We start from the raw sequence: 24,651 nt of genomic DNA on the forward strand, positions 1-24,651 counted from the left end.
TGCTGGTACCAATTTTCAACTTGACTAAAGCAGAAGTGATAAAGTGCTTTATCTAAATATATATAACACAGTGGCTCCAGCAGGCATAGAACCTCAACCATTTTGCTGTGAAGGCAAGCAACATAAACCTCCAAGCCATAGCAATTCCTAGATGCAAAATACACTTTTAAAGCATATTTCCAGGACCATTTGCAGGGGCATTGTGCTTAGCGTTCTTCTTGAACGCTGGACCTATGAAAAACCGCCGTATTCATTCGTCAACATACTGCACTGCAAATTGCAATTTTGTGATATATACGACTAATCGAAATAATATATAGTTAATTGTGCGTGAAAGTATGGTATTTATGGCCAATGTTGACCTCTCTCGGCATCAGACCTTTTAAGTCATAATTACACAATTTCAATTGCTTGAACTACTACATGTAAATGAAAGTGCAATAGCCAAGATCCTTCCGACCCCTCCTTACTTTGACCATGCATGTTGTTAGGACGGACACAAGTTCTCTCCGCGCCCGCCCGCTTAGCTCAGTAGGTAAGAGCGTTGGTCTACGGACCGCGGGGTCGCGAGTTCGATCCTCGGGCGGGGCGTATGTTCTCCGTGACTATTTGATAAACGACATTGTGTCTGAAATCATTAGTCCTCCACCTCTGATAATTCATGTGGGGAAGTTGGCAGTTACTTGCGGAGAACAGGTTTGTACTGGTACAGAATCCAGGAACACGGTTAGGTTAACTGCCCGCCGTTACATGACTGAAATACTGTTGAAAAACGGCGTTAAACCCAAAACAAACAAACAAAACAAGTTCTCTCCCCAACATGATATTGTGAGAACTGGCAATGGAGTGGTATTTCTTGGGCTTAACCCAAAAGGCGGAACCTACATACATAACCATGTTTAGTGCATTTGTTTTCGAAGTTTGGGCCAGCTAAAAATCTCGTGTTGATAGACAAGTCTTACATACATTGAAAAGTAATATTTTGAAAAAAATGTTTCGCTTCAATTATTTAGTTAACGTGTAATTGGTACCAAAATAAAATAAGCAGTGACTTATCAATTTTTCAATGACAGTGTCATTTGTATAAATTACAGTCACTTCCGTTTTTGATATTGTCAGGGTTATCTATTATATCTACGAGAATGTGTACTTCACAGAACATTTTGTCAAGTCCGTGTTTTCTGAGAATCGTAGTTCAATTCCGTAGGAAGGCGCGCGAATAAGAGCAAATACTACAATAGACATGTGTAAAATACATTTCTCAAAATTTATGACAACAGGGAATAAATCATACTCGACGAAAGCGAAAATGTTCAAGCATAATCACTATAATGAGTTAAAACGCTGCTACTTAAATCATTTATTATTTTTCAATTATAACTATAACTCTTCTTTGTCTGTGCTATAAATATACTTTTCAAATGAGATAATAAGATATGATTTATGTGAATACGATATCAGAACAAATCATTTGAACGCATTGTTAAAAAGTGAAAAGAATAAAAATGTAATTCTAAGTGTCATAAATATTATTGCAAATGATATCACACTGGATACCGGACTATCCATACGCCCCTGGACAAAAAAACCCGCTGGAAAAGTAACCAACTGTAAATGTGTAGGTAGAGTTTTTCATTTATTTCTATTGGTACGAAACAAATTCTTGCAATTCAACTCGGCATGAATATGGCTTACATTTACAACTTCTGGTCTGAAAATGATCGTTATATTTTCAGAAATTCCATAGGGCTATATAGAATAAGACCAAGGTCAATGCTGCATTTTCGATTCAAATTGACTTTGTATTACACGACAATTTAACTTGTTTTAATGTGGCCTTTCCTTTGGGACTCTTGGACCTGTTTTTTTTTAATAAAACATATTAAGGATTAAGTGGCTGAATTACAAATATTGCTAAGCATTAACATTAAGGGTTAAATAACTTGGTTCACGTAATAAATGAATTCTAGTCTTAAAATCAGTTAAATGCTGTACTATTTAAATACTATTAAGTTGCCAGTTGTTTCGGGATATTGTACACACACAGTTTCCTTTGTACATCTGCTACTATTGTTCAGCAGTGTTTGAAGGGTTCAAAGAGATTATACATCATCTAATAAAAACATGATGACAAACGCGTTAGGTATAAGGAGAAAGAATTGAATTTTAAAAAGGGAAAAGTTGGATACACGACTGAAATGTTTGGAGTGTGTAATTCAGTACGAGTTTGATACAGGTGTTACAAGTATTATATCCGTTACAACAGAAAATAGTAGTCTAATACCTACAGGGGTGAACGAGGATTGGTATACAGTAAAAGAATCACAAATAATTACTGTAAAAAAGAAAAATATAAAGAACTGCATAACTGTTATTAATGCATATGTGGATTTAAAACATTCGAAGAGATTATACAACATTTATTGCACGTTCATTCAAATGAAGTGATAAAGTACAGAAAACTTGAACTTGTAAAACAAATTCTCTTATAAAATTCGTCAGAGGAAATATCATTATTAAAGGTAGAAATGCATTTAAAATGTGATCCTCTCTCATTAGCATAATTGAAATGAATCGTAATATCAAATGTACGACATTATAAATTAAATACTTAATTTATCAAACGATATTCAAAGGAGTAACTACCAAAAGCAATCATTTACACTTGCAAAACCCGCGGTAAAAGTACTTTTTATAGTATCCTGGAGAGACACCTGAGTTCTTCCTCCACTTTCAAAAGCTGGAAAAATCGCTATATGAACTAATCGCTATACGTCAGTGTGACAGTAAATCCAACAAACTAAACTAAACTTTTTATGGTATCTTTCGCAAGGTGAAGAAATGGCAATTACGCGAGCTCTTAGAAAAATTCAGTCAGGGTGTAAAGGAATATAGTCATATTTGACAAAGCCGTATGAAATGAAACTGATGAAATCACCAGTTCCCAGTAACACAAAGGTATGCATACAGCCGTATTTGATTTAACGGCTTATATTATTTTCAGAAAGAATGTAGAACACGGACATTTCACACATAATTTTGTAAGATTTTTCAGACTGAAGAAATTGTTAGGAAATTTAAAAAATATAAAGATCGTTTTCAGATCAGAAGTATGTCCATTCATTAACAAAACCGCCAAGTTGAATTTCAAGGATTTGCTTCGTATCAATAGAAATAAATGAAAAAACTCTACCTACCCATTGACAGCGGGGTTATTGTTTTGTCGAGTGGGCGTCGGGACACTCATAGCCGGTTATCCAGTGTGGATATGTTTGAAAAAATGTTAGTCCAGGATCGTTTTACTCAACAATAAAGCTGAAAAATCGATATACCACGTTAGAAACCAATCAGAAAACACACTGTCGATAAATAATTATTATCTTTTTACTAGTAAACAATACCTACTTTTTTCTCTGCAAAATCTCTATAGCGAACATTCGGCTCGGCCAAGGACCGAACATGAGACTTATGGAATGACAGTTTTATTTTCTCCCTACTGCAATTACATTCTAGCTATTAATATAAATATTGAAGAACTATACTGTTTCACCACACATGCCGTTAGCAGCAATTACAAATGAATGGTTACATCATTTAACAAAGGTTTTTGAAAGATATCGGTAGACAAATCGTTTGTGTAGCTGTTTACATTGACGGTTACCGATGAACTGTTTTTGTTAGACAGAAGACTGACTGATTTCAAATATATTTTTATAATTAAAACGAATGAAACTTTTACTGTCAGTCTGAGAATAAAACTAACAAAAGGCGGTATACATATGCCTTTGGTCAATAATACCCGTAGTCGGGCTTGTTATTTCAAAACAAGTAGAACAGGAACAACTCACATACAGATAAAGATCTATTTGGTCTGAAATGGTCATCGACTAACGTTATATTATCTTATGTATGCGTTGTGTATGATAAATGGTAGGTTTTTTAGACGTAAGTTTATTTGATATGTACAAAATTTCCTTCCTATTGTAGCCTTGCAACAATTTTATAAAATCACCTAATTAAAGTCTATATTATTTTTGAATTATTTTGACGTTACTAATGATGAACACCAGCAATCGATCCAATCAACTATCCTCATCTTCCTCCTTTAACCAAGTTAAGAACTGTATTGTCTGTTTCAGGCATTCTTCCTTTCCTTCTGGCTCATCTTTCGATCCTTCCCACTGAATAAAATGTAAATAGTGAGCCGACATTAAAAGAACTACTTTTGATGTAGATATTTGATCTATCAGACAAACTCACATCAACGTTCTGTAATTATAGTAATAACTTCTATAATTGTCACAAACACATCAACATATTAAAATTTCAGTTTATGTTGTAGTTACATAAAATACGGTGATGGTGACAGTAACTAATCAATTAAGACCAAATCGAATAAACTTGGAACAGAAACGTAAATTCTTATAACATGGTGGCTGACATAAAACCAATTCAAAGATTTAATTAACGTACCTGAAAAAATGCATCTTCACCGATAAGATCCTCGTCATACAATGTGTCGAACAATCCCCGCAATATCCCTAAAAATCAGACTTGTACAGTTTCTCAGACTGATTACGTTAAAGGGAAAACATATGTTTTTTCGTATTTTAACATCTGAAGAATCGCGAGGGACTGGTTGGTGTCAGAGCCTTGCAGGACGAGGCTGCCAACATATCCCGATGGATTCTGCAGATGTTCTAACATAAAATGCTAATCTAGCATATAACGTGTAAAAGCTAAAACAATGAAATAATATCTATCAACGTTATTAAACATATATGTAATGCACAGGCATGTCAGCGTTGTTTGATCACGTTGATGTCATTTCCTTATGGGCCGTAACATGTTTAAGTTTGGCCTCGGAAAACGTATATGTCAAAAGGTGTGTTATCACTGTGTGTACGCGACAATCTTAGCCGCTAGACTGACAATAAACACTTTGTAAAAAAATCAACTTTTGTCATTTTCTTTTATTTTATGACATTTTAGAGATATTCTCAGAGAGCTGATTGTAATATTATGACTGTATGATATCTGACACAGGATATAGACTGACTACATTCATACTTTTAAAGATAAAAAAATGATTTATCATAGTCTAGGAGCTATTCTATGCTAAAATGTATCATTAGAAACATGATCGCAATAAAGAAATAAATGAACAGCTCCTGCAGAAATTTGTTAGAGCAAATCAGTTCAACTAGAATATGTTTTAACAGAATATAGCAGTAGCATTTATTGTCAACATATTGAATTTGTGTTACAAGACTTTGGATTAAACTGAATAGTTCATTTACAGTAAATATTTTGACAGATAGGCATGAGTTAAACTGATATAAAACAAGAAATGCAAATTTGCTAGTTTTTTTCCACAAAATGTTTGAAAAGAATCAAAATTTTACAATCTTTTGAAATAACGCTATTTCAAGTCATTTATAATAAGTGCTCCTAGAACACGAAATGTCCCCCTTGATGCATTCAGTAACTGCACAAGGAACAGAAGTTTTTTGGTCACTGTGCTCTGGACGTTTGACGTACTGATCACAAATCAATAATTATGGATCATTTACCAGTCATAAGTGACCTCCGTATCAAATTGGATCTTAGACCAAAGCATTCTCTAGTTATTTGGCAAAAAAGTTCTACTGTTCCGGGTCAATATGATCTTGACTTTTGACCTTCTGACCTCAAAATCAATAAGAGTCATCTGCTGGTCATGATCAACCTCCTTATTACTCCTTATTAAGTTTCGTGATCCTAGGCCCAAGCGTTCTCAAGATATCGTCCGGAAACGTTTTAACTGTGCCAGGTCACTGTGACATTGACCTTAAACCTACTGACCTCAAAATCAATGTGAATCATATGCTGGTCATGATCAACCTCCTTATAAAGTTTTGTGATCCTAGGCCTAAGCGTTCTTGAGTTATCATCCGGAAACGGTTTAACTGTTCCGGGTCACTGTGACCTTGATCTTTGATCTATTGATCTCAAAATCAATAAACTTTCATGATCCTAGGGCTAAGCGTTCTCAGGTTATCGTCCAGAAACTGTTTAACTGTTCCGAATCACAGTGACCTTGACCTTTAATCTACTAATTTCAAATCAATAAGAGTCATTTGCTGGTCATGACCAACCTCCCTATTTATTTTCATAATCCTAGGCCTAAGCGATCTTGAGTTATCAACCGGAAACCGTTAAACTGTTCAGGGTCACTGTGACTTTGAACTTTGACCTACCAACCTCAAAATCAACAAGAGCTCGTCGAACACGAAATGCCCCCTTGATGCATTCAGTAATTGCACAAGGAACAGAAATTATATGCTCACTGTAAACAAAAGTTCTACCATTCTGGTTTAATCTGACCTTGACCATTAGCCTATTAACCTAACAAGAGATTACAGAGTTATCTTGGCGCCATCCACTGAGCCATTTTTGAATGTTCCAAATTTCAAGACTAGCTCAAGATCAAAATCAAGGTCAAATTTCATTTTGGTACAAAACAATGTGTATGTGGTCAAAATCTGAAAGCTGTGGCTTGAGAAATGTGAAAGCAGGTCACTAGATCAATTTCAAGGTCAAAGTTCATTTCGGTAGACAGAACTATGCATGTGCTTCAGATTTGGAGGCTGTAGCTTCAGAAATGTGAAAGTAGGTAATAGGTAAAAATCAATATCAAATTTCAATTCAGAACACAAAAATATGCATGCGGTCCAAATTTGAAGCCTGTAGCTTCAGAAATGTAAAAGTAGGTCACTAGGTCAATCTCAAGATCAAAGTTCATTTCGGTACACAAAACTATGCATGTGGTTCAAATTTGAAGCCTGTAGCTTGAGAAATGTGAAAGTAGGTCACTAGGTCAAAATCAAGGTCAAATTGTATTTCGGAACACAAAACTATGCAAATGGTCCAAATTTGAAGCCTGTACCTTCAGAAATGTGAAAGTAGGTCACTACGTCAATTTCAAGATCAAAGTTCATTTCAGTACACAAACCTACGCATGTGGTCCAAATTTGAAGGCTGTAGCTACAGAAATGTGAAAGTAGGTCACTAGGTCAAGATCAAGGTCAACTCATGTCAAGGTTCATCTTGCCATTCAAAACTATACATGTGGTCCAAATTTGAATGATGTAAGTTATGGACATGAAGATTCGAAGTTTTTCCCTATCTAAGTCTATATGAACCATATGACCCCTGGGGGTGGGGGGGGGGCATATTTGACCCTAGAGGGATACTTTGAACAAACTTGGTAGAGAACCACTAAATGATGCTACATTACTAAATATCAAAGCCATAGTCTTTGTGGTTTGGACAAGAAGATTTTCAAAGTTTTTCCCTATATAAGTCTATGTAAACCAAGTGACCCCCAGGGCGGGGCCATATTTGACCCTAGGGAAAATAATTGAACAATCTTAGTAGAGGACCACTAGATGATGCTACATACCAGATATCAAAGCCCTAGGCCTTGTGGTTTTGGACAAGAAGATTTTCAAAGATTTTCCCTATATAAGACTATGTAAACCATGTGACCCCCAGGGAGGGGTCATATTTGACTCTAGGGAAATAAATTGAACAATCTTAGTAGAGGACCACTAAATGATGCTACACACCAAATATCAAAGCCCTAGGCCCTGTGGTTTGGACAAGAAGATTTTCAAAGTTTTTCCCTATATAAGTCTATGCAAACCATGTGACCCCCAGGGCGGAGCCATATTTGACCCTTGGGGAATAATTTGAACAATCTTAGTAGAGGACCACTAGATGATGTCATATACAAAATATCAAAGCCCTAGGCCTTGTGGTTTTGGACAAGATGTTTTTCAAAGTTTTTTCTTATATAAGTCTATATAAACCATGTGACCCCCGGGGTGGGGCCATATTTGACCCCAGGGAAATAATCTAATCAATCTTAGTAGAGGACCACTAGATTTTGCTACATACCAAATATCAAAGCCCTAGGCCCCATGGTTTTGGACAAGAAGATCAGAAACCGTTTAACTGTTCTCGGCCAATGTGACCTTGACCTTTGACCTAATGACCTCAAAATCAAAAGGGGTCATCTGCTGGTCATAATCAACCTCCCTATCAACTTTCGTGACCCTAGACTTAAGCCTTCTTGAGTTATCATCCGGAAACCGTTTTACTGTTCAGAGTCACTGTGACCTTGACCTTTAACATACTGACCTCAAAATCAATAGGGGTCATCTGCTGGTCATTACCAATCTCCCTATCAACTTTCATGATCCTAGGCCCAAGTGTTCTTGAGTTATCATCCGGAAACCGTTTTACTATTTAGGGTCACTGTGACCTTGACCTTTGACATACAGACCTCAAAATCAATAGGGGTCATCTGCTGGTAATGACCAACCATCCTATCAACTTTCATGATCCTAGATCCAAGCGTTCTTGAGTTATCATCCGGAAACGGATTGGTCTACATTCCGACCGACCGACCGACCGACCGACAGACCGACCGACCGACCGACATCTGCAAAACAATATACCCCTCCTTCTTCGAAGGGGGCATAATAAAGATTATTTTCTAGTCATGACCAACCTTCCTACTAACTGTCATGATCCTAGGCCTAAACGTTCTTGAGTTATCATCCGGAAACCGTTTATCTGTTCCGGGTCACTTTGATCTTGGCCTTTGACCTACTGACCTAGAAATCAATAGGGGTCATTTGCTGGTCATGACCAACCTTCCCATTAACTTTCATGATCCTAGGCCGGAGCATTCTTGAGTTATCTTCTGGAAACCAATTGGTCTATGGACCGACCGACGGACATCTGCAAAACAATATACCCCTCCTTCTTCTAAAGGGGACATAAAATACAATACAAATACAGTAACCAAAACATATATGTAGGAATATACCTTTAGGGTGTCCAAGATGAGTTATAAATGCCTGTACAGCGTAAAGAGCTTGTAGTTCCAGCTCACTTTCATGATTGATATACCGCTGTATTAAATCATTCCTAGCGCTGATTTCCTTTGGCTCTAATTTCTCATGGCCCTTGTTTCCTAGAAGTTTACAAAATTATATACTAGTATGCAAATATTTACTTAATTTTAAACAAACATTTATGTTAGAGTCTAAAATATATTCATTGTTCTTGTGGTACTAAAAATAATACATTCATATACCTTTTTAAAATATATTCATTGTTCTTGTGGTACTAAAAGCAGAAAATTCATATTAATTTCTAAATATATTCATTGTTCTTGTGGTACTAAAAATAATACATTCATATTCATTTCTAAAATATATTCATTGTTCTTGTGGTACTAAAAATAGTCAACAAGGCACGTACATGCAAAAGTACAAGTAACATGACATTTTGTTATGCCTATACATTTGAGAAAGTGTGGCCAAAATCTGTCAAGAATTGCAGGAACATGTGACTAACGGAAATACACCTGCATAATTTGAGATATGCATTCAGTAATCGATTTATCAACGAATGTAAAGGATTTATAGTAATGGATGCCTTATATATTGATTGACCATCTGGAATTCTTTCACACTTGATGAGCACAATTGATAAGGGATATAATCAAACGAACCTTTAATTGCGCTATTACATATCACGGTCATAAGAGCACGTATGAATCGAGGCTGTTTTCTAGTTGAAACATCAACATTACTGTCGATCCATTCAATAACCATTTCATTATCCTTTTTATCCTTCAGGATAAAGTCGTTCAACTGAGCTCCTACCTGTGTAAATAATTTGATAATAAATGTCATTGCCAAGAGTAACGTACCTCGTACATATATGGCGAAAAAATCTTCATATACAATTAGTTTGACATCAAATGCATACTTTACACTGATAGACAACAAGAGAGAAGAAATAAGATTTGGATAAATGTAAACATTAATTAAGAATATTGTTTTACTAGTATTTTGCTTTTTAAACAAAAACAAGGCAATTTTGCTTTTAAATGTGTCAGTCAAGCTACGTGATAAATTCAGATATACTTGCATTCAACTTAACGTTATGAAACAGCGTTTGATATCAAACTGTGCAGATATTTTAATTGTTTTTAGTTATATTTTCCCGTCCATTGGAATCATGGAATCAGTTCAGTATATTTGTTTCATGGATGGCATGAGGGTTGCAGAACATTGCTCATGAGTAGACTAAGTCAAACGAAGTCTGTTGTATTATTTTTCTTGGTTGTATTATATGCTTCCAACAAATATTCTTACAGATTTTATTTATATTTGTTACCGTGATAGCATGCATGTACATCGATATTCACCGTTTAGATTAACAAACCTTTTCCTTATTTATGTTTTATCGTATATCTACTTACGACAAAAAGATATTTTTATCGGGGATATCTTCATATCCTCAACATCTTATTTCTATAATTGCAGAACACTTTGCAGAGATGGTAACTAACAATTTAAACTGCATTTAATATTGATATATGTTGACATTTTGTTCCTCAATACTAAGCTTCTTATATTGATTGATGTTGACATTTTGTTCCTCAGTACTAAGCTTCTAATATTGATTTATGTTGACATTTTGTTCCTCAGTACTAAGCTTCTAATATTGATTTATGTTGACATTTTGTTCCTCAGTACTAAGCTTTTAATACTGATTGATGTTGACATTTTGTTCCTCAGTACTAAGCTTCTAATATTGATTTATGTTGACATTTTGTTCCTCAGTACTAAGCTTCCATAAATCATTTCTCATGCTTATTCAATCCGAAAAAAATACGCGTAGATTCGTGTTGTCTTTCCGAAACTATAGTCTACTTCAAAATCTATAGGTTATCATTTAATTTTCAAACAAAAGTATTCAAACAGAGAACCGTATTTATTACTGTCGATAATAGTATGGTATCATCGAATGTTAGAAAACATCATCAGAAAAAAATCATAGACAACATTGAAATTGTTTTAAAAGAATAATCAAATGTTCAAAGATGTAAGTGAAAGCGATATGAAAAATTATTTTCCGTCTTAAGTCTATACCAAAACCATACCAAAAATTGTACAAAAGAAGTTATTCCACTTTTTATGTCACAGACTTTGTGTTTACATATGCGCCTGATATTTATACTGACCGTGGTGTTATGAATCGCAGTTATCTGCAAAACTGCAACGAATGCAATGCATTCTCAAGTATAAAAAATATGCGAGTTAAAAATAAATGTCAAATGGAAATTTTGCAAATCCTCTAAAACAACGAAGGCGTTGTCACTGTCAAACCGTACTATATTTACTATATAGTGCTATGTTAAAATCTTACTATCATGAGATAAGCGGTATGTGCTTCAGTTTTGTAATTATTTTTAGATTTTGTCGTTAGGTACCGTCGCTATAGCTTGGCACAAATTCTAACTTCGAGAAGAAAAACTCGATAAATGTAAAATATATCCAGTAAACCAATCATTCACTGGGATTTAGACGGATTATCTACCTTTGAAATTTCAGCCGAGGTGTTTCTGTTGCTTGGACGGACCTTTTGTGATTGTTGATCATCATTGGCATGTATACCCATAAACTGTTGCTCAAAACCAAACGGAGTAAACGATGGGCGAGGAATCTGCGGAGGTCCTTGAGGACTGTAGGGTATACCAGGAGGCAGAGGATACGGCATTCCCTGCTGTAATGTCAGAAAGGAAGAAGCTACATCACATATAAATGTTAAAGTACGTTACGTTTGAGATACGACTGAAAGACTCCAATCAATATACATTTTAATTAAAACGTATCCGTATTTCCATGAAGTATGGTGAAATTTGGTCCAGAATGGTGTACCTACTTACATACTGTATAAGCGTTACGTTAGCTAATAAAAATACAAATGTAATATAAAAGTTCTAGCATTTCATTGGCAAGGTTGTGCTATAGCTTCACTCGGTGAAAAGTAGATAATGTTTAAATCAAAAGGCACTTTACCCTATTTGAAACTGACCAGTTTTACTTCTTTTAATGTCTTTTGATGTATTTAAGTCATTTTTGTCATTAACTTTTTGTCTGTGTGTTGAAGTTTATTCACAAGTCTTGACTTGCTGTTAAAATTGGGAAATGGATTTTAATTTTGCGTGCTTTGTTGGCAAATAAAACATGTATTTGAATTTAGATGTGTAGTAATGTAATCATGAAGGCCGAAGGCTAACAAAGCACGCAAAACTAAAATCTACTTCCATTCTAAAACGTTCGAATTACACCGGGTAGGGATACTAATCTGGAATCCATTTTTAGGCGGAATAGCCAAAAGTAGGTCATTTTTCGAAACGTGTTTAAATTAACAAGACAATACACGGTAAAATCCTTCTTTGTTTATATAAAAGAAAATCTTAAAAGTGTTAGAATCTTGAATAAAGAACAAGAATATTTCAATATTAAATTTTGAAATATATTTTACATACCATCTGAAAAAAAAATGTTAACAGATCATTGTTTATCGGTCTGTAGTTGTTTCAGCTATGGCAAATATGTAATTTAAAAGTAAATAATTTACCATATTTGGGTTCATAACATTTTGTAGCCCGGGATATGTTAATTGTGCTGCACTAGACTGCGGATATGTCAAAGGCACATGGTAAGGTAGCAGTGGTGGTGGCATAGCATACATGTTCTGCTGACTGGACTGGAAAATTGTTGTAAACGTACAGAATGAATCAAGAATCACGACCGAAAAAGAAGCATATAATATATACAAATTGTTTCCAACATAATGAATACGCATTTAGTCCATATACAAATCACAGTGACAATTTTAACAGTGTAACATGTTTTGCAGAAAATATATTTTAATGCTCATGTTGGTTCAGATCACATATTCTGCGTACTGAACAGCAGCATTCAAGAAGTATTTTTTTTTTGCGAGACAATTAAATCAGATGAAACAGAAGGAAATACATTCGTTTAAGGAAATGGCGGTTAAATACGGATGAAATAACGCTGCTATTAGTGCGTTTATACTTACAGTAGCTGGTCTTATAACGTGTCCCAGAGTTTGCTGCGGCTGTGATACATTTACTGGTGATTGCTCTCTCAGGTCAGCATTAGACTTACTTGGTGTACTCAGTTCAGAGGCACCCAATTCAGAGCTAGAAACCTTCGATTTTGATTGTTTCTGCAAATAATAAATTATAATAACTATCATACTTGTCAACCTGGTACTTTTGCGATTCTTTTAAAGGTCATATCTACAACATCAAAGTAGCTCTCATTCAAATGAAAATTAAAAGATTCAAAATAATACGTTTTAGCAAATTGTGTTTTGCTATAACGAATACAAAACAGTCCATAATAAACTTTAACACCAATTTTCAATAACGGAATGAAAAACATAAGTACTCATAATTTGATAATCATCGCAACATAAAATCAAAGTTACAGAAAAATACTTGGATGAACTAAGCTTCCCTAATGAAGTTCCGGTTTAGATAACAATCTTATTCTGACTGACTGATATGGAAATTTATGTCAGTCGTCTTTTAACTACACGTGTACGCCTAAATTTATAGAATCAACATAAATGTGCAATATGAATTAAATAAACAATACAAATATGTACCACTATGATATCAAATTCAAAATCATTTTTTAGGTGACTTTCATTCTGTTTTTGTTTACTGACATTTCGCCTAACATGTGCACGCGGCCGTGTCGTTTAGACCATCATTTCAATAGGGTAGTTCATCCAATTTTTTTTTCTGTAACGTTGACGAAAGAGCATAACATATGCGGAGAGTGTCTGCAATATGAGTTATTGAGACAATGTGGCTGGTGCACGAGGGAAGATAAATTACCACTGGTTCAATATGCATAGTATCCATTTACCGAACTGTTTGTTTTAGGTGAGAAACGTGAAACTGAAATGGGTTATCACATTTTCCCGTTCATGGCCATGGTTCCTTATCGTATACCTTGGGGTAGGTTACAACATTTAAGGGTGTATGTTCTGGTCTGGTGTCAGTGGTCATATAGACTTCCAACGTAATTATGCTTGTAATCAGTTTGATATTTATAACATCACAATTACTGTAATATGACGTATTTAAATAATATCAGTAATAATATGATGATGCTTGGAATACTGGACAATAGTTAAGTTTATAATACACATGTTTCAGAAACAGGGTCATTTGTGCAGGTGGACATGTAAGAGCAAAGTCTGTAACCCATAAACAAAGTACTTTGTTTTCGTTTCGTGTTGCAATGTGTTAGGAATGCGGAAGGCTATTTATGACTACTGTGATCAAACTTTATATTGCGTCATACATGTAGTGAAAGACAAATATGAAAAGTAAATTGCAGATTATGGTTTATAGAGATTATTTGAAGAGATATGTTCCTACGTGCCATTCTTCTTGTGAAAAAGGTGACAAAAAGATTGACATCAATACCTTGCGTGCAGTAGCTGTCCATGCATATTTTGAATTGAAATCATTTTGTATGTCATTAGAAGAGGCTTCATTCGGCTGAAATAGCGTGTATAGAATGAGACAGTAAACTGCTGAAACTGCAATAATTGTTACACTTCCAAACTTTCAGAATTAATGCCTCATACATTTTTCCTTCATGTTGTGAGTAAATTCAGTTCAATTCCTTGTCAGGGAACAACAATATTATAAGAGAAGTACATTATATAAACAAAATCGACAGCATGCAGCCACTTCTATCGATTATCTGTGATTATAAAAACACATATGGTAAGATATTTTCATTTAAAAATTTCCAAGGACCTTCGAAGATAAAAACGAATTATTGTGCATATTTGAATTGCCAATATGCATACATGTCCATAGAAAAAATGATGCCAGATAATACTTAACACATAATATAATTATACAAAACTAAGCTACTATATATACCGTATCCAGAATGATATCTGGATCATCAAGAAGATGTTCTGGTTTCCGCAGGGCGTAGGCGCAAGTACGAAACTGCAACAGAAACTCTCGGTCATACTTTAATATTCCTTTAGTGTCCTGAGTATTCCGAACATCTGAAATAAACATAAATATTGTTTTCATGAGTAGTATCTGATAAGGTGCTCAGGATAAATTTGTGTTAATGGTCCTGTCGTGTTTTTTGTTTGGCGTACTAAATCAGCGTAGTAATATTTGTGACTAATATAAAGGGCATGTTTGTGCAATGATTTGTCTTTTTCTCATTTGAATTGAAAAACTGGAAATTAAATATATTTGAATTAAAGTGACATAGCTTTACATGTCTGAGAGACACCTGAAATACATACGAACTTTGAATGACATTTTTTAATTCTGGACTGCTTTACGGTTGAGTTTCTTTGGATGAATATATTGAACAAAAAGAGTGAGGTCAATATCATTTTTCACTATAGCTACTGTATGTGCTTCAGGCATTATTTATTCGCCAGAAATTCATAGCATACGTTCATTAATTATCTTCAAGGAAGTTCATGAAAGTCATGCATAAAAGCTATTTCTGTACATTTTACCCCTTTGAAATTGATGGGTGAGTAGGTTAAACCAATAATATGTACAAAGGATTTTAAAACCACATGACTTGTTACTATTTGTTCACTGCCATTTTAGAGAGAAACACAAACATATCAGCAGCTACAAAAATAGAAAAAACACATTTTAAAGATTTTTTGTGTTGTTTGGATTCGAAGCAAGATTTTTTAATGATTTATTTGTGTTGTCTGGATTCGAAACAAGATTTTTTATGATTTGTTTGTGTTGTTTGGATTCGAAACAAGATTTTTTTATGATTTGTTAATTTTGTTTGTTTTGTTTGGATTCGAAACAAGATATTTTATCATTTGTTTGTGTTGTTTCGATTCGAAACGACAACGACGTTTATCCGAGAACTGGCTGTGCGCCTTCAGCTTAAGAAACCGTAATTGAAACTTTTTGTCTACCCTTTAAAGATATCAGATGGCCATCTTTCACTAAAACATGTTATCTTCAGATATTTACTTCAAATGCATAAGATCATCATCAGATTTATTAAACCTCGCTAAATATATGAATTAAGCTTGCATATAGAGCTATATTCATAATTTTCATATAGTAACAGTTTATTATTAAAAAAAATCTGCCATTGTTTTAGTGTAGTACAAATTTATCTTTACATGTATACACTGTGTACTATTCAAAACCTGATGCACAATACTGTTAATACACATAAACCTGTAAACATTATGTTTACATAAACTATATGAAATAATTGTTACTGTTTTTAAATATGAAATTTGGACCTAATACACCTTTAATATCAACAATAACGTTATTCAATACATATTGCGATAACCTGATTTATTTATCAAGTAAACAAATTTTGATACGTTATATACGTTATCAAAAAGGTATTTTAAAAATAAACGGGTTTTTATAATATCAATATTCATTATCTTGAAATGCTTTTATCAAATACCTGAGTAAGAGAGACCAGGTGAATATTCAAAGGATGTCAGTGTAGGACCCTTAACATTTCGTTTGCTCCCATTTTCACTTTGACCAGGTGCATTTGCTGTTTTATTTGACTGCAGCTTCATGATATCATCTAACAACGCTGAAATATTGCTGCCCTTTGCTTCCGGATCATCTTCAACCTTTAAACGTCATAAACTGTATATTCTAAACGTGGTAGGAACAAGGCTAAAAAATTTACTACATGACTGTACTAATTTACTATAATTAATAAAAAAATTATATTCGCTATTGTAACAGATGTAATAAAATATACGACTCTTCAGAAAATTCGCATCTATAGATTTGTTATTTTACACACTTCTTAAAACCCCTAAACTCTCTTTTTCGCTATGATATGTTTTTGAAAAACTGCCTGTTTGATGATTGCCAGTCTCATGAAATAATTGTATTCTGTGTTTCGAATTTAATCAATGACAGCGACAAACTGTATTTATTATGTTTACGAAGTAGCTCTCAGCAGCAAGTAGTACATGTAAGTATACTTACTGTGGTGTCACGCCGTTTTGAATTTCTTGCCAGTTTATTCTGAGAATTTGATGGACTATGGTGCTTTAATTCTGACCTGACTGCTTCTATTCGGTTGTCATGGAAACTCAGCTTAAGACCTTCACTTAATTCCTCTACATTAAAGTCAATCTCATAGTGTCGAATTTTTGCATTATCTCTTGCTGATGCCATCTCTTTGGTGAGTTCGTCCACTGATAATTTAGACAGTTTAGCTTCAGTAAACAGCTGAGACACCTTCATCTCTGTTCGTTTCTTTTCCATGACAGCTACGCGTGTTTTGATTTTCTTTGAAATGTCCTCGTAAGTCTTGATACAGGATTCAATTTTCGTTTCGTCAGATTCTTTTATTGTGTCGATATCTTCTTCTAGCCTATCACATATGCTATTGAATTCATCTCTCAGTTGCAATACGCGTGCTTTTGCATTCTTTTCGTACGCAGCGACCTTTAATTTGTCATCGTTCGGTGTAGATATATATTCATCGGTCTTTTCTTGTAAACTTTCAAGGGAGTTAAATATTTCATTTATCTCTGAACTTTCCTTATATTGTCCTGCTATATGTGGAATATAATCTACATCGTTGCAAGTTCTGTGGTTTCCGGTTACACAGACTGGACAGCCTAGCTGATCATGCGTCTGACAATAATATTCTAAAATCTTTGTAGAATGCTGAACACATGGTTCGGTACATTCATAATTTAACTGTTCTTTCGTCTTTGTTTTAGGCATCGCGTATTTATCTAGGAGAACGTGGTGACGCCACAGTGAAGGACGTCGGTGTATTTTAAAGCAGGAAGAACACAGATACTCCTGGCAGTCTACACAGAACCCTTCCGCTGGTTGTCGTTCCCCTTCGTTCTCACATGGATCACAGTAGAAGTCGTCATCGTCTTCATTTGATCCTTGACAATTAGTATCAAGATTGGATTTTCTCCCTGCTACCTCCATAATTTGACTACTGTTGCATGAATTTTCAAATTCTAGCCTCGCATTCCGGCAATATACTATTTGTCCTACTTTCGGTTTAGCTTTTGATGAGTTTCCTACTTTCGATTTTACAAAACATTGCAATTCCTTTTTGCCTGCACACTGTACAACTATATTGTAATTGTTGTCTTACAGTTTTCAATATACTTAGCTCTAAAGTGAATTTAATGCGTAATAATGTTTCATGACGTCCGGTGTAAAAATAATAACATCCAATCAAGATATGTACACACCCTAAATATAAATCGATAAGCGGTGTACAATAAGATCTGCACTACAGTATGATTGCTATATTGCGGCTATTTTAAGCATCATTCAGATTTCTTTTTATGAAGCCGCAGTTTCCTTTAATCAATTGTTGTTATGTGTACATGATGGTGCATGAATGATAAATAAGATAAATACATCCTAAAATTTTTATAAGACACTAAACCCTGTAAAAAGTGCAACACAAATGTTTAGATTGGCTGAAGGGGTAATGACGTCTAAGTGTCATTATCTGAACGAAAATAGTCCCCTTATGTTGTTGACGTTACTATAACTTTTATAGATGATAGAGAAAGTGTTTGTAAAATACAATTTAAGGTATTAGACCCGTAATAGAGTACCTCCTTTTTGAACAGTGTTCAATTCCTACAATAAACCTACTTTGACTGAAATTTTTCAGGGGGCGTAGGTTCAAGCCCCACAGTGACCAAAGTTTTTACCTTTTTCAAGATATAATATTGATTTATTGTGAAAAAGTAGATTTTTCTCATTTAATAAGCAATTTCTTGTTGTTCAGAAATATTAAGGATAATATAAAATAAATCAGTTAGATAGATTTTAGGAACATATTGATCAATTACAGATGTCTTAAATTCGATTTTAGGTTATCATTAAATGAACTGTTGATATTCAGAAATGATGACTATATCTCGATATATTAAAATCGATTTTATAATATCATTAAATAAGTTAAAATCGTACAATATAACAATTATTTATATCCATAAATCTAATTTAGGATATCATAAAATCAAATATATTTGAGCCGTGCCATGAGAAAACCAGCATAGTGGGTTTGCGACCAGCATGGATCCAGACCAGCCTGCGCATCCGCGCAGTCTGGTCAGGCTCCATGCTGTTCTCTTTTAAAGCCTATTGGAATTGGAGAAACTGTTAGCGAACAGCATGGATCCTGACCAGACTGCGCGGATGCGCAGGCTGGTCTGGATCCATGCTGGTCGCAAAGCCACTATGTTGGTTTTCCCGTGGCACGGCTCATTTTAAGATATCCTTAAATGATCTACACATCCTTAAATGATCTACAGATATCATTATATGAAATTTGTGATATACTAAAATGCATTTAGGATATCATTAAATCGAATTAACGATAAGAAAATCCGTTTTTAGAGATCCAATTTTATATTTTATGATATCCTCAAATCATTTTGGATATCAGGAAATAATACATTTAATGAATCAGATACATCAAAATATAATTAGCGATATTACTAAATACACAGTATTTTAAGAGGTCACAAAATAGATTTACTCGTAATGATACCATAAAATGAATTAAGATTATCATAAAACGAATTTAGGATATTACATAACAGTGATTAAAAACTAAATAGTAAAACGGCACCACATGCACGACTCCTACATTCTACATCATTATCAAATATCGCATATCTATTTTTGAATGAGCCCTTGAACACACTGGATAACCGGCTATCCTGACGCCCGCTGGAAATGTAAACCAGCTGGAAATGTAGCCCAGCTGTAAATCGGTAGGTAAAGTTTTTCATTTATTTCTATTTAAACGAAGCCATTTGTTGCAAATCAACTTGACAGTTTTGTCAAGGAATGACCGTGGCTTACATTTACAGTTTCTGGGCCAAAAACGATCGTTATGTTTTGAGATATTCGCCAACAATTTCTTCAGTTTGAAAAATCGAGCAAAAATCCAAAGTTTTGCGCAAATTGTTTTGTTTTTGAACAACCTGTGAAAACATTTATCATCTGGTTTAACAGATGTGGCCTTTCGGAACACCTGTGTGAAGTTTCCGGGTTCTACGTTATTCATGAAAACGTATATTAGCTGTTAAATAGGCATGGTCGAGAAAAAAATACTCGAAAAACGGCCGCTGTATTTGTAATAGACAGTCGTTGAAGTCAGCTGTCGGTTATCGAGAATACAGCTGTATAAAAGTAAAAAAAAACTGCTTATAGACATATTATATGCCCCGTAGTGTCTCTTCTTTATGTATATTTTGTAACTGTTTAGTCTGTCTGTGTTTCTGCGATTTCTTTCGACTTTCATTTGTGTAAAATGTGTATACTTGCAGTCAGTAAACAGTTTGTATATACTTACGTATGGTCCTTATTGCCATGTCGAGTAATTCTGGTTGATTTCGTTTTCATTGTCCTTTTGGTTTAGGGTCTAAAAGTTGCTTTGTTCCTTTTATCCGTCCGTCCGTCCGTCCGTCCGCAGTGTCTTGTCCGGGCTCTGATTCTACATGCATGGACTGATTTTTAAGTATTGATTTTTAAACTTCAAACATGTGTTACCAATGATACAAGTATTAGTGAGGCCCATTCATTAATTACCACCAACAATGTGAGTATAACAAAAAATAAAATCTTTAACACAGAGCTATTTATATGTATTTTGTGATAGACTGGCAATTCCTACATGCATAGACATAATTAGTGCAAGAGGATTTGGTACCCAGTACACGTGAACACTTTCCTCGTGTGCAGAACCTGAACTTGTCCTCTAATCGTGTTTTGGATCTAAGATATCCAAGTGACCTCTATCATGTTTTGAAGTACGGGATTAGCAGTACAAAGCGGTATCACTTTTCCCTCTGAGTCACAATTATACACGAATCTTTGTATACACGAATACACTAAAAGTCTGTGTTTTATGGCAGCATACAATAATACTGTGTATGCGTAAAGCATTTATTTTTATACAAAAAGACATTACATATGTGAAACAATGTACAATACCTAGCGTTGTACAACATACGTAACAGAGTAAGACAGAAACAGCAAATGCGTAAAAAGGGGGATAACATTTGTGACATAAATTCTGGGATCCGGGATCGTAAGATCGTACACAAGCAAAGAAGAGTTCCGATCTACCTTGTTATATGTTGATTAAAGCTACATGTGGCTGTCATGTTAAGAAATAACTGATTAACAGTCATGTGAGATTTTGCAAAGTTCTGCTTATTTAGATTTGAAACAATCGTTTTCAGTCGTTTGCCTCTTTACATCAACAACTTGCAGTTTCAGACCATGAATAAACTGGTATTTGTTAAAATGGTATTTATGAATAAAACAAAATGGCAGATTTACATTAGGAGCAATTAAATAATTATGTATGAGCAAATAAGATTATTCACCTATCTAGCACCGCACTAAGAACACTTTTCAAAACAAGAACGGGCAATTGAGATTCTTTAAAGATACTGAATTCTTCAAACGAAATACAAAGGACTGACGACCAGAAGCAATCATTTGCACTTGCAAAACCCGAGGTGAAATTACTTTCTGTAGTAGCCCGGAGGCACATGTAGTGGTTTTCCTCCACCATCAAAAGCTGGCAAAATGGCAATATGTACTATATTGCTTCGGTGTAAATGCAAAAGATATATGGTCGGCTTTCGCATAGCGGAAAAATGGCAAGAACGCGTGAACTAGGTTAAAATTCAGCCCGGATGTGAAGGAATATAGTCCTAAAGCCTCTTAAAATGAAAGTGCCATTTTAAAACAATTACGTTTCCGTCAAATCACTGCCAGTTATACTTTTTACATACAAAAGTATTCAAAATCATCGGAGTTAATGGATAGTCTATAAATGTTAACATCCGAGTTCAACGAAAGCACTAGCGGCCGTTTTCGACAGTCTTTTTTTTCCGACCGTGCCTATTTAACGGCTAATATACTTTTTCAGGAATAACGTAGAACCCGGAAACTTCACACAGGTGTTCCGAAAGGACACATCTATTAAACCAGATGATATAAGTTTTCACTGGTTGTTCATAAACAAAACAATTTACGCAAAACTTTGGATTTTTGCTCGATTTTTCAAACTGAAGAAATTGTTAGCGCATATCTCAAAACATAACGATCGTTTTTGGCCCAGAAATTGTAAATGTAAGCCACTGTCATTCCTTGACAAAACTGTCAAGTTGATTTGCAATAATTGGTTTCGTTTAAATAGAAATAAATGAAAAACTTTACCTACCGATTTACAGCTGGGTTACATTTCCAGCTGGTTTACATTTCCAGCGGGCGTCAGGATAGCCGGTTATCCAGTGTGTTGAACCACATACTGACTCCGTATGTTTTAGTTTCGTTTACTAGTAGTTGAAAGCATCGAAATATGACAACAAAACATTCATTGCCTTTTTCACATATTATCTTTTCCAGTTTCATGACACCCGGAGAAATATTACATTCTTTCAGTATAAAAGACCTTTCTTTTGTTACTAAAGTTTGTTACAAAAAGTAAACAAAACGATGGTTCTGTAATTCTGTATATTCTTTCAGTACTGACCAAACGATGCACACTTTAATACCAGTATGATCCAGTGGTTTCTGTAGCGGCTCCCGTGTTTTAGATAAATACTTCTTGATAATGTCTCGTGACTTCTCTTTCTCAAATGTTCTTAAAATTACCTTTGGAGATCAAACACATTTAAGGTACTAGGTCTTTCTGTGGTTGGTTGCAAATACCGTTTGCATGTGAAATGCTCTTATCGGGTCTCGAACATTTGTTTTGCAATGCGTTTTATGTACCTTTCTATGGCGAGGGAACATATTTATATTGTAAATATACACCTTACAGATGTGTGGTTTAAACTATCTAACCACATGTTGAATAAAGCTTAATTGTATTCATGGTCATTCTAATTAGGATTCTTACAAAATTAATTTCTAAAAGAAGTTCTCAGTGACTTACGTCTAATTGTAGGAGATCTAGTATAGGAACACTAACTCTGCCATAATGCCTGATTGGGTAAAAGTATTCAAGCTGAGAAGTATTTTATACCGCGTTGAAGGTTCTGTGTTCACTGACATTCGGGTCCATGCCAGTTATCCCGTCCTATTGTATTCTGGGACCTCCAGCGCTTTTTTACTAGGTTATGTTGAACTGTCGCTTAACATTTTCTCTTAACGAATTGAAACGGATGACTGTTCTACCCGAACGCCACTTTTCACAGAATGGTATTACATAATTACATTTCATGAGTACATATAATAGAGTCCCTAAATTAATTCTTTCACCTCTTCGGTTACATTCTGCATCTTCTGTTTATCTGCCTAAAGATAACAGTACTTTTTAAAGACATACACCATCAATCAGCCTTTCTCCACTAAAGCTACATTCTGTACAGTCAATTTATATTCCACGTACTAGTTTAAATTCTCCAGCTGTTTTTCGTAATAATCTACGTATTTGTCTATCACCTTTAACTTCTACTATACTGAAGAAATATAAAATAAAACATACACATTTTCCACAGAGAGGTAGAGAGTACCGTTCTATAAACAAGTGCAATTCTAAGAGGTGCGGTTGTTGCAATAATTTATCGCACAGGTCTACAATTACCTCAAACGTTAAAGGCAGAACTTTTAATGTGGTACTTAATTCTGACGTTGATTGAAATACGTCCCACATGATATATGTACTGACTTGAAACGCACCCAATTGTGGTATTCAGTATGTTGGCCAAACTGGGCGTTCTTTAAAAATTCGTTTCCGTGAGCATTCATACAAAATGCGTAGTCATAAAAAGTTTACTACATTTTTATACCAACACTGTCGTAAATCTGGCCATACATTTGATCAGGCAACAATGCAGCCAGTAGAGCAAATCGTATAAGATATAAATTCCACATCTAGTTTTAAAATTAAATAAAATCTGGAAAGTAGATCCCTCGGAAGCACCGAGAACAATGCAAACAGTGAAAATTGCAGACTCGGTTTGACTGAGTCTGTTCATGATCAGTAATGGAAAATGCAACACTGCCCACGCCCCCTAGCACCGGCTTAAGCAGTATTCAATCTTCAAATCTAAATGAATTGAAATCAATGATCCTGAAGGACCAGAAAATATAACAACACTGAGATGAAGTCGGGATGACTTTTTACGGCCGCCACACAGCACTTAACACCCGCTGTTAAAGCCAGACATGTAGCAGAATTCAAATGGATAAAAAATTTACAGTCACCGTTTCCGTTGGGCTTAAATGATAATATTTATCAGGAAGGTAGTATCTCTAAAAACACTGATATCGATATCTTTTCTATTTTAAATATTAGGAAACGTAAATCTAGGTCCATGGAATTAGACGAAATGGTAATGTTAAGCGCAAATCTAAAGTCAGTATATCTGTTGCAGACCTCGATTTAATTCTTTCAAACTCTGGTAGACATTCAATGTTTTCTCGTCTCACATCTTTATCTGTTCAGTCCCTTAAAAGCTAGACGAGGAAGCGGACCAGTATGTTATTCAAACAGATCCGTTTTACACTGTATCATATCTTATTCAAAGTTACACACAACACGTTCTCCGTCCACATATTGACACCCAATCTGACCATGAGAGACATTTTCTTAAAATTTATTTCATGAATAAAGGTATTGACTTCATCGATGTACCAAGTATATTTCGTGATACACGTGTCAT

At 34.7% G+C, this 24,651-nt stretch overlaps 1 protein-coding gene across 1 annotated transcript; it reads right to left on the bottom strand.

Moving 5' to 3' along the window:
- Nucleotides 1-1,345: 1,345 nt before the first annotated feature.
- LOC123537351 (uncharacterized) lies at nucleotides 1,346-17,917 on the bottom strand. Its single transcript, XM_053527863.1, has 11 exons — nucleotides 16,949-17,917; nucleotides 16,404-16,581; nucleotides 14,855-14,988; nucleotides 14,387-14,461; nucleotides 12,961-13,110; nucleotides 12,493-12,621; nucleotides 11,446-11,631; nucleotides 9,569-9,722; nucleotides 8,879-9,025; nucleotides 4,474-4,541; nucleotides 1,346-4,181 (listed from the first exon to the last, which is right to left on the bottom strand). The coding sequence occupies exons 1-11, from the start codon at nucleotides 17,915-17,917 to the stop codon at nucleotides 4,083-4,085; spliced, it is 2,289 nt and encodes a 762-aa protein (XP_053383838.1). The 3' UTR covers nucleotides 1,346-4,082.
- Nucleotides 17,918-24,651: the final 6,734 nt, after the last annotated feature.

This window comes from Mercenaria mercenaria, chromosome 17 (genome assembly GCF_021730395.1).
Source record: "Mercenaria mercenaria strain notata chromosome 17, MADL_Memer_1, whole genome shotgun sequence".
Classification (NCBI taxonomy): Eukaryota; Metazoa; Mollusca; class Bivalvia; order Venerida; family Veneridae; genus Mercenaria; species Mercenaria mercenaria.

Excerpts from the sequence above, each read along its gene's own strand:
- LOC123537351 (XM_053527863.1), bottom strand. The coding sequence starts at position 17,917 with ATGGAGGTAGCAGGGAGAAAATCCAATCTTGATACTAATTGTCAAGGA. Across the intron at positions 12,622-12,960 it reads ACGTTATAAGACCAGCTACT|TCCAGTCAGCAGAACATGTA; the intron begins GTAAGTATAAAC and ends ACAATTTTCCAG. Across the intron at positions 11,632-12,492 it reads ATGTTATGAACCCAAATATG|CAGGGAATGCCGTATCCTCT; the intron begins GTAAATTATTTA and ends CTGACATTACAG.